This window comes from Pestalotiopsis fici (assembly GCF_000516985.1).
Source record: "Pestalotiopsis fici W106-1 unplaced genomic scaffold PFICI_Scf_2, whole genome shotgun sequence".
Lineage (NCBI taxonomy): Eukaryota > Fungi > Ascomycota > Sordariomycetes > Amphisphaeriales > Sporocadaceae > Pestalotiopsis > Pestalotiopsis fici.
The window spans coordinates 3,284,013-3,295,872 of NW_006917092.1; the positions used below are offsets into that span (position 1 = coordinate 3,284,013).

The 11,860-nt window shown below is 47.2% G+C and overlaps 1 protein-coding gene across 1 annotated transcript; it reads right to left on the reverse strand.

Annotated features, from left to right (window-relative positions):
• Positions 1-1,913: 1,913 nt before the first annotated feature.
• PFICI_03169 (uncharacterized protein) lies at positions 1,914-3,336 on the reverse strand (the record flags this gene model as incomplete). Its single annotated transcript, XM_007831750.1, has 3 exons — positions 1,914-2,097; positions 2,154-3,195; positions 3,276-3,336. 3 exons carry the CDS (start codon positions 3,334-3,336, stop codon positions 1,914-1,916), a joined length of 1,287 nt encoding a protein of 428 aa, XP_007829941.1.
• Between the last annotated feature and the right edge of the window lie 8,524 nt (positions 3,337-11,860).

The window sequence follows — 11,860 nt, forward strand, 5'->3', positions numbered from 1 at the left end:
AGGGAAACTGAAGACGGGATGATCGAGAAAGCATTGAAGGATATCTGAGTTGGCCTTTAGTCCATAAAAGAGAGGCGTTGAGAGGCGAACTTTATACCCACGCATGTGGGCTGCTGTGTATACTGACTACGTCAGTACGACACATCGACAAGAGTTCTTTCGCCTTTGAAAGCCGTACCGAGCTGTTTATTGGTTTCTCGTGATCTTTTAGATTGTCGTTGAGCTTGATATGCATCACAGACATCTTCTTGTTTCGGTCTAGTGCAGTCCTGAACAGGATTCGGTGCAGGTCATCGGGACCTGTTGGCAAAGAGCCGGTGGTTGGGCGCAAACACTGCTGAGGATTCTCCTTGTTCTTATTGTTCGGTCCGAGAGCAAATGAGGTAAAGTCGATCTCAGCTCTAGGAAGACTTATGGAGATACAAATGCAAGGGCGACTGATGGTCGTTCTGGGACTTATCACAGCTGTCATGTCGATATGGCCGGCCAAGAATTTGTGGAAGCCATTGTTAATTTGCTCTTCAGCCTAGAGCAGGCTGAACGGCTTGGTCTTCTTCGCGTTTGGGCGCTTCTTTTTGTCCTTGGGCCCCGGCTTGAGACCCTTTTCGGGGGCCATGTTGAAAGCGTTCGACAAAGCCGTTGGGATGATAGTGATGTTGATTTGATTTGTTGCTGGATAGGTCGAGGGCTGTTACCCGGATGAGGGTGATGGACAAGTCTGGAGCTGGCACAGCAAGACTGGAACTGTAAGGCCAGTGCCTTGATGGTGAGTAGCACTGACGACACGTAAACAATAGGAAACGAGCATCTGGTTGGAAACGATCATGTCAACTAGCTACAGGCCACAAGACTGATAATGATCAGGCGTTGGTGATCTTCTCAATCTGACTGTGGCAACACGTAGCAAAAGTGATGAAAAGACTAGGCCAAAAGCTGGTAGCAGCCAAAAGAGGGCGGGAAGCTGTAGTAGCAGCGGGGGGGAATAGGCACTACCTTAGTAGTATCTGATACCTGGTGTGGTGCCTAGCACCTAATTATAGGTATTTAGGTAGGTAGTAATCAAGGCTGCAAATTCCCCAAGCATCAAATTGTAAAGATTTCAAGTGAGCTATGTGACTGGAAGTAGACTGTTGAAATAGTATACAATGAAAAAGAGGGACACATCTATGCTGTAAGCATTCATAGAGGCAAGCTTGATGTGAAGATTGACAGGTTCGCGTTCTGGTGCGCATCAGCGAGTCCCGCTTCACCAACGCGTCGGCTATCAGACCTACTCTGCCGGCTCAAATCCATGATGCAAGAACTTTTGGAGCCCTGCAATTTTATCGTTACACTCTAGGTATCCCTAGTACATACTGTGAGTCACGGAAAAGATGAAGAGAAAAGCCCTGAGCTCGCAATGGGGATTGATGCGGTGAACCAAGCGCGCCGGTAAGGGGTAATGGTGCAGGTGTACATAGAGAATCACAAAGAAGAGGAGTGATATGTACTAACGTGATCTTTAGCATGACACCGATTGTTGCAACCACTCATCTCTTTTGCCCCAAGCTCGTCATCACATCCGATTCTCGTGTATCCAATTCGTCTTGAGGCTGTCAGAATGCGAGCATTGGCTCTGCTGGTGTCTCAACCCTGCTATCAGTGGCCTTGTACGATTTTCATGCTAGTTTGATTCCCGGCCCAAGTTGGGAATACAGCTCCTCTACTGTTATGACATATTGCCGGCCAATGACAGCAGTCTGCTGGTCAAGTCATACAGAATTGCAATGAACCGTTTTATTCATCTGAATATGTCTTTCCTGGAGGATTATTACATCCCCTGGCTAAATGACATGATGTCACTTTTCGAGCGAGTATCTTACATGTGTATCGTCCCGTTCTTGTCAACAGCATTGGAAGTTTCCGTCTCCACCTCAGTCAGAACCTCCCTCATCCCTGTCGTCGGATACTCCGCCGTTGGTTTGATTCGAGTCTCCGAATTGACCATTGGCGCGCTCGGTCGTATGATAGTGGACGCCGTATAGATGATACTCGTAATCGAAGATTGGCTCGTTTACCAGTGTGGCACCGCTGGGGCACAGGGCAAAATCCTTGATGCTATGACAAAGAGCTCAGGTTTGTCGGGATCCAGGCAAGAATAAAGAATGTCGGACATTTCCATGCAGTATTGCGGTCTTTCGTCGAACTCTACAGGCACATGTATGAAGTTTTGGATTATACAAAGAGCGTTCCTGGGACATCCACTTTCGATTGCTGTTCTCAGCAACCATAGGTCTTGAAGGGAGGGTTCTAGAGATCCGTCATATTTATCAACGTTATACGCATCTCGTTGTCTCATCTCCCAATGACGGTGCATACGCTCTTCAGAGCAGAGGAGGTCCAAAATGCTCTCGTTCCCTTCGAATGTCGCTGCCAGGAATAAGGCTGAGGGCAAGGTACCGATACGTGGTTCGGCGATACCAGCCCTGAAGAGTGCTTTCAAGACAGGCTGCATGTTGGCAACAACAGCTAAGGCGTAAGGGCTCGGAAGATGAGCACCGGATAACATCCATTGGGGAGTTCTTTTTCTCGTGCCGGGGAACCTATTCCTTTCCCAGTCAGCTGTAATTTCCCAGTGAGTTGTCACTTCCAAGTCGGCTATCGCGGTGAAGCTCATGAGGTAGGTGGCTAGTTCTTCATGTCCCCCGAGAATTGCGATTGTGAAAGGATTGAGTGTCATGGAATTGGCGGTGAGATCTTCAAACACGCGACCAAGAAGGTGTTTTCTGGTGACTTGGTCCAGGTTCAGATGAGGCACTACGACGTAGGCGTCAATATAGCAACCCATATCATGAAGAAACTTGACGACATCGATGTGACCTTTGCTGGAAGCTAGCAATAGTGGTGAATAGCCCTCCGGGTCTTTTGTATCGATGTATTGCGGCCATAACGGCAAGGCTAGGTTGGAAATCCTAGAAACGAGACCTGCGTCTCCTCGTTGTGCTGCTGCGTGGAAGGGCCCGCGGAGAATATGGTGCCTAGTCTCGCACCACTCGAAATGGCGACACATGGCATTGATCGATACGTTCCTCATTCTACAACGACAGTGCGGTCGAGCTGATGGAAGATCTCGTGCGAGGAGGATGTCGGCAATGTATATCTCGTTTTCTAGCAACTCCCAAAGAGTTTCGCAGGTTGTGGCAAGGGAGAAGAGGTCTAATTTTACATCACATGTCAGTTACACGTATTCAAACTTGTCCCTTGTGCACAAGCTGACAAGGAGTGGAGGCACATACCTCGAGGATCATGGATATGGTTTCTGCCAACACGCCACAGCACGTCCATGGAGATGCCCATTTTGCTGGGAGCTTGTTCAGGGGCCTACGAAATCGTAAGTATTGTTTCTTTTCCTCTGAGTGTCTGACATGTCGCTCTCAAATTCAAGCTAAGGAGAGAGAGAGAGAGAGAAGAGGGAGGGGGGGGGGAGGGGGATCTCTCATTGACGCGCAAATGGAAAGCACTGAAGTTGCGCAGAGGATAGCGAAACATACCTGCATCGTGAATGGCAGCGTTGGAGAACTTTTAGTGATCAAACACTTGGCTTTGGGATGCAATCTAGGAGAATTCAGGCTTGACTGCGCCCAAACCAAGACGATTCAGAGGAATTGAAGTGTTTGATTTGCAGTCAATAGCTCCAAGAAGTTGAGAATCGATGTGGCGTGAAATGGGGTCGATAAAAGGAAGAGATTGTTGGATGTATCAGGTGGCACAAACAAACGGTATGATTAGGGCCGGCGACGGTGAGGGGCAATCGCGACGTGCCTGTTGCGCGCCACCCATTGAATGTTCCGGTCCAATGGTCAAGGTGGAGGAATTGCCAACCAGAAATAAAAACGCCCGAAACCCTGCACGCGGCGTGACAAATCGGCTGCGCCAGGCAAGAGAAGTCTTGACTCTCACAATAATGACCCAACGCAGTCACATCCATGTAAGGCTGCCAAGGCCACTATCTAATTCTCACTGAGTGTGGCAAACGATGGTGCTCACTTGAGCACGTGTCCTTGCCATATTGATCGGCTCAACTAAGGCGCCTTGGTGACCTCCTCCAATGACAAGAAATCAGTTAGCCATTTTTGTAAGAAAGTCGCGGTTGACTACATGGAGCAAGCTTATTCTCATGGACACATCTCTCCAGATAGCTGCAACAAAACATCCAGTCACCAGCTTGTCTCAATCTGCCCGAAGGGCGTCAGCAGAGAACAGACTAGAAGTGTTGGTGTTGCTACATTAATATGACGGTCCTTGGGAAGCCTTTTCTGTTATGTCCATCTAGTGTACGATGTTAGATTGCCCTTTCGTATAAGCGCTACGAGTGAAACTTTAAATACAAATGTTCAGGTCATCTGCAATGACCATTACATACTTGAGCCTTTCCAATTCGTATTAACAGTCTTCTCCGTCACCGATGTGTTTAATCTATTCAGAAATGTAACAGGGTCTTCTGGCATGTGTACCAAGCCAAATATATCCTCAGAATCAGTTAAAGCTTTACGGTGAACGAATGGAGCTTTTGTATCATGAGTCGAGTCATGAAATCCGTGTATTTATTTGTCTTGACACCAACCTTCTCGGATGCGAGCAGGATTCGAACGTCGAACAATCGTATATATAAAGAACTCTCCAGACTAGTGGAAGCCTCTGATCTTGAACATACACCGGTATCAGACTATCCGATTGTCAAGCATTACATTGCGGTACAGGCCAAGATGTGCTGGGAATGTGATATTCACAAATGGAAAATATCTCTTTCGGTCCCCAAGGTCCACTACATCCCATCAGATGTAGTACGCCTTATGTAGGTGATTATCTTCGACTTCGCACACGTGGAACCTTTCCAGTCCGGCTACATTAGCACTTGCTCATTCTGCTTGCCTTCATACAAGGCCGCGGTGACAGTAAGCCCACTCAAGAAGAGTCCAATGGCAACCTTTGTGAGACGTGAATAGTCTTGTTCGCCCGAGTATAAATTGTCACACAAAACACTCATCATGGACATCATTTTAGGTAGCCTAGTCGCAACTGTTACTTTGCACCTATATATCATGCGGCCTGTCTAGTCTATGCTTCTCGTACAACATTGAAGCTGGTGGACTTGCTCAGCATGATTTCTGTAGAATAGACAGTAATAATGCTAGAATTCGTCACGAATGAAGTGATTCAGTATGTTATTGCAAAGCCTGCAGCGTTGTCCGGGGTCAAGTCTTGTACTTTTGGCTAGTGTCAAGTGATGCCAAATACAACTACATTCATTTTTACGAAAGAACTGTTTATGCACGAATTAAGGCAAGATTGCGTGCAATAATGCTCCTTACTGATACAACCAGTATCTAAAATGAAGAATGAATTGAAAGATGGTCTACATCTACCAAAATAATGTGTGTATAAACAAACTTAGTAACCCTTCCCGTTGTGTCACGCGGAGGTTTCCACAACCAGCCACACTGTGGCGCATGACTTACATTTAGTTTGGAGTTTATCCGAATATTTTCTGGCATTGAAATTCATAAATACTGGATACGTACCAGTAGTGTGCAAGGGATGATATTAGTCAGCTGATCAGATATCTGACATTTCAAACTTACCCGAGAGTATCAGCTCAATGCTAATGCATGTTATCATTGAATGGTACCAGGAAGCACTTCTGTTGCTATAAGCATCACATTTTCCAGTTCAGTCATAGACTTGGGATTCGAAAAGAGAAAACGCAACGTTGCACCTTCTTAGCTTTCTCATTTCGTTAAATGTGGCGATCCTCATCGCCAGCTCCATATCCATTGAGAAACACTGTGTTGCAGCTGATACGTACAATTTTTGGATCCAACATTGTTCACAAACAATGGTGTACCCGTACGTACATACCCGAATCATGCACACTAGCTCCAATCATCGGCAACATGAGGAATATTTGTCGTTGGACATGGCTCTACCATTCGGCATCGAGTATTAACCTTTTTGCCGTGCCTCTGTCACAACTCCTATCGTTCTGAACCTCGCCCTTGGCATTGTGAGCCGCCGACGCAAGGTTCCGACTTCTCGTCTAGATTCTGATCAAACAGCACGAAGGTACGAAGTCGTTTTCACTCTATTTACCCTCAGCCAATATTTTGCATCCCAACTCTCCGTGGCTGCTATTGCGGCTGGAAAATTCGGCCGCCCGCTGTTTTTGCCAGCTGCCTGCGCCGCCGGCTGGCTTTTCGAGTTGCGCGCGGCCTATAAACTGTGGGCCCACTCATTGCGAACTAGGAGGTACTTACTATGTAGGCTAATGTAGTACATACTGTGATGTAGGTTGACTTAAATGCAGCCAATCCCACACAACCCTTTCAAGAACTCGTTACCACACACTTTCGAAAAGCGCATTTCATACCAAGCATACCCAGCCGCATCCTGCACAGCTCCTGTTACCAACAGAGTGCTAATCTGAGCAATTCACCAATTTTCTGTCAGCATACAAATTTGGTCTGGCTGTGTACAGTAAGGTCCACGCGTCGTCTCGCAGGTAAGATTCCGTCCTCCTCACTTGGCTAATTTCTCCTACGCTTCAATAGCCTTGAAATATGCCCGAGGTAAGGTATTTTGTTGCCCCACGCCGCACTAATTCCCCTCTAAACATTCCAGCTTTTGTCATTTCTGCACCCCACCGCGTCTGGCTGCAATCGCAGGCAGCAGTGCTAAAGCAACTGTTATACAATTAATCGTTATATACATTGTTTCTCCCTCCTCAAAACTTCAGATTTGCCAGCTTCAGCAGGAACGGCAAATAGCTGCTACATGTGAAGAACAACTCGATCGCCTGTAAACTGCGAATAGCAATCCATATACCTGTCAACTGCAATCAGAAGATTTATTTGCCGTAAGTCGTCAGGAACATTTTCTCTTTTCTGCATGATTCACTGACCAAACCATTTGTCAGACGAACCGTTCCACTCCTTTCGTTTTGGATTTCTTGTCTTCACCAACATATTTCTATGACACCCGCCATCGGTCAACATCAACACCCGCCATCGGTCAACATCAACACCCGCCATCGGTCAACATCAACACCCGTCATCGGCCAGTGTTCACAGCCGTCATCGGTCAACATCAACGCCCGTCATCGGCCATTGTTCACACCCGTCATCGGCCATTGTTCACACAAATCATTCCTCCCACCCTTGTAATTTGGCTTCTTGTCTTCGCCAACATTTCTTCCACTACAACCACCAATCGAACATACTTCCACGATGGCCATTGACCATTCGCAAGAGACCACCGACAAGCCTTCTGATACCGCCGTCGACCGTTCAAAAGAGATTAGTTGGGTGATGCCAGGGAAGCCATAATGCGGCGCTATGCTTTGAGCAATGGAAATTAGGTACTGCTGGAGAATCCCGGGAGAGGAAACTGGTTTAGTCAACGTAAATCAGTCGACTTCTTTACTGCAATTTTCCTGCACTTCCCGTAGCTTCTTTTCTTCCCTGTTCGTGATAATTGTCATTGCCATATAATCTAAACAAAAGCCGCTGGCGAGCACTTTGGCAGTGGTTTTTCTTGGCTACATTCAACTAACGAGCCGTCGGGCAATGCTTCTGTTTCGAAAGGTTCTACTAACAAGGTTGTGTAGGACATGCCCATTGATATGCACAATCCGTCTATTTTCGAGTCCTTTCAAGCTACCAATATTTATTACGACACTATCATCTATTTGACCGATAACTTGGAGGTGATGCAATACAGAGTTACACTTATCAACGAGCTTTTCTCATTTAATACAACACTAAGAGATGAAAGAAAGAGAAACGTGAATTTGGCAACAGGATGGAAGATAAGATGTTGGTGACCAGCTTCTAGGCAAGCCACCCCGTCATGAGCTTTTCAACGACCCCAGTCCTTCAAGGATAAGGGCCATCATCGCCACGCTGTCCCTCTGGTCATGCTGCACGACTCGTTCTACCTGGCGGATTTGTAAGACGGAATCGAGCTAGCGATATGTATTGATAGGTTGCTCGTTTGCTAGCTAAAGGGCTGTTCGAGCGGGTTTGGTGAGCAAAAGTGATATGCCTCACTGGGCTGATGGCTTGTCGTCCGGTAAGTCCAATACATAGAGTTGCTGCTGCTTTAGAAGCCTATGACTGCATCATGGAAAGCCGCAACGCTTGTCGTTGATCAGAGATCCGTTGTCTAAAAGCTTGCGACGTAACCCTCTTGATTGAGCTCTTCGTGCAGAAGATAGGCTTCAGCTGCCTGGAATCATGGTCGATTTCTGGCCTACCTCGGTCCATTAAGAGTGCTGGTCGCCCAGGTATGCTAACTGCTTGGATTGAGTGGTGATTGATGCCGGCGGGTTGTTGCCTACGTGGCTTGGACAGCGGTTCGTACCATGCGCTCCATTTGTGTCTTTACGGCGGTCTGAATGCCCCTGTCATTGGAGGGTAAGACCAGCACCTTGCTAGATGTTGCTTATCCACCTTAGCTGAGTTCGGAGTGACAGGATAGTGCTCTATCTGCCGTTTGAGCTGTGATATGCAGAATGTCTCAGGGTCTGTGGGATCATCAGAATCCAAGCACGTTGAGGGCATTGCTGCGGAACTTGGGAAGCGAAACCTCGGGTTCGTCTTGTAAGGCCAGCGCCTGGATGGTAAGTCGGGTAGCAGTGACTTCACGGAAATAACGGGAAACGAAGGTTTTAAAAGATACGGTTATGTAAGATAGCTACAGACTACGAGACTGATGATCATCAGGTGTTGATGATCCTCTCAATCTAGATGTGGCAAAGCGTAGCAAAAAGTAAAGTACAGAAGAGGGCTGAAAGCTGTAGTAGCTGCGGGGAAAATTAGTAGGTACATACCTAGGGTGGTGCCTAGGACCTAACACGTCTCTCTCTTAGATCGTCTCAAAAGCTGCCATCGAACCGAGTAGTTCCGACTTTGTAAGCCTTTGTTTGCAGTACCATCAATCTGAACAGGCCATCGAGTTCTCCATCAGCAGATGCTATTTTTCTGCAATGGTTTCCAAATACCTGGTCAGATCTTAAACAGGAGAGAGTCTTCCTCCTTGCGAAGAGAGTCCTTGGGACGGTCAAGGGCTCATATCTTAGGCTGTCGTCCTTCCATGCGTCGGCTTACCCCTTCGTATAGCTCATGTCGTGATCGTGGTCGTATCGCTGGACCGCTAACTAGTTATAACCACAGCTTTCTGTTCGTCACGATTTACCGAAACAAAGTTTTCCTGTAAACTAGGAACGCAGGTCGCTGCTGAGTGTTGCGTTGCTGCATTTGGACGTTGTCCATACTAATAGAGGTCAGCCTCGTGTACGCTGGCGCGACAGGCCGGGCAAGCGCTTGGGGCTGCATAGGGATGGTGTAGTGTGGCACCGCGGGCTGATCGAATACAGGTGAACTGTGTACGGACAGATCAAACTTATGTTGATTCTGCATCATGGTGCTGCTGGGGCTTGGAAATGGCAGGCCAAATGTGTTGGGGGGAGGGGTTGAGCCACTATGCCGATGCCCGACACGGAGGGCTGGGCTGATCCCGCTGGATAATGGCGTGTATGAAGCGGTCAAAGCCGCGCAGGGCTCTCATATTGATACAGGTTGCCTCCAGGACGCCGGGGGTAAATATTCATAGCATGTTAGATTCAGACATTGTGTTCCGTTCCACCTGGTTGCAATGGCCATAGATCTCGGTAACGTCTTGGCAAAGGTCTTTATATCGAAAACTTTCACTGTTGGAAGAGTCTCGTAAGGTTGTACCGCACCACTGCTGCTTCAATCCAAACTCACCAAGGAACATGGCTCAAAATTGTCTTCCCATGGCCAGCACCTTGCTTCTCTTGCATTGTTGTATAGTCTTCGCAGCCGTGAGAGCTGGATTTTCCTTCTGTCTGTGCATTTTTGCCTTTTCCACGTCGCCTGATTCTGTCCGTCGTATTCCTGGGGGTGGTAATTCTCTGGATTTGGTATTTATTCTTGCACATTTCTACCATTTCTTTCGATTCTGGGTTAGTAATGCCGCCGTAGTCAAGTCCCAGAGAGGTTAGTAGACATATCATTCATGTCATATCTGTGGTATGCTGCATGAATCAGTCGTGCTCGATGAATGCGTGCCTATGATCATTGCATTGGGTGGAAATCGAAAGATTGAAAGTTACAAGGCTTTGCGGAATATGTCAGAGAAGAATATCGCGTTCAAAACCAGTTGCGGTTGTCTTTAGGGGGCACAGTCCAAGTACACATGGTTATTATGCTAAAGATCAATGTCACTATTCGCAGAAATGGTCATAATCTAGCTGTTGCGTTGCCTTTGACGGTCAGTGACGGTCGCGGTCCCCAGCCTCTGCATGTTATTGTTGTGCATTTTTCTGTGCATTTCCTCGCACTCTATCATTCAGTTGGTTTGGTACGAAATAATTATTTTGCGCTCTGAGTAACCAAAGTCTGCTATCATGGCTAGCCATCGTAGACGCAATCAATCGGATCCAAAAGAGTGTTCCCATTGAGCCCCGATGAAAGGCTGACCTGCAATGAGATGGCCAGGACCCTTAGTGTAGTATGTAGGCAGAGAACAATGACTTGTAATACATCAAGCAGCTGCGCAGACCGCGCATAACAATCAAATATGCGTCCCAACGCGGTAAGTACTAGGTACCTCGGGCACCTATCTGCCAGGTGGGCAGGCAATTCAATGTTCAAGCTGCTAATCCCATTGTTCTGCCGCTCGAGAACGTCAAACAAGTGGGTCCGCACTAAATGCCAAGCTCCATTGATCTGGAGTATTTGAAGATTCCAATCCGTAGCCAAGATCCAGCTCCTCTTTCCAACAAACAACGAGTGTTGATTTCGATCACGCTCAGAATCTTACACCACCAACTCCTCCACGAGTGTTGATTTCGATCACGCTCAATAATCTTACACCACCAACTCCTCCACGAGTGTTGATTTCGATCACGCTCAATAATCTTACACCACCAACTCCTCCACGAGTGTTGATTTCGATCACGCTCACGAATCTTACACCACCAACTCCTCCACGAGTGTTGATTTCGATCATGCTCACATACCATGACCTCAAAGGTAAGAAATCTTTTTCTATTCTCATTTGGTCTACGCCTCTGGGCCCAATTTTTGCTTCACCATTTTTGTACGAGAAAAAAAAGTAGCAGATTTTGCAAACGGCAGATACGCTGTGAGCCCAACAGTGATGGTCAGCTTTTTGGGGGCCTGGCCGCGGCCGCACGGCTGCGCGGTGCGGCCCGTTAAAAGTGGACCCACTAAAAGACTATTTGGATTGACTCAATTGCAGCCAAACCCGACAACCCAAACTCCCACAACCCAAACTTTCCACAACCCAAAACCCTTACAACTCAACCGGAATTTTCCACAACTTTGACATACCCACTGCCAACAGGTACTATCCCAACTGAACCCGATCATCTGCTTTGCTGACGTTGTACTGACTAATGCGCTGTAGTTTCGGATTTTTGCAACTCTGTCGAGGCACGATTTTGACTTTGCCGTCACCAGCAAGACCAACGCGTCATCTCACAGGTAAGCTCCATTTACTCGTCGTCAAGTTTTCTCTTCTCTCAGTGGGCTTGAATCGAGCACTTTGCACTCTTACTGCTACCACTCAAACAATTTCAGTTTCAGTGCTTTGCCCCTCACTCCCAAACACAGTTCAAGGGTCTTTCCACGACAAACAAGCTGTCCCGCACCTCTCCAATAACGGCCAACAACACATTCAACTAACATCAAATTGTCAGACTTGCAACAATACACAAACTTCTTGACACTCTCTTCATTTCCTTCTTTGGTATAGATTACGATCTTGCCATTACTTT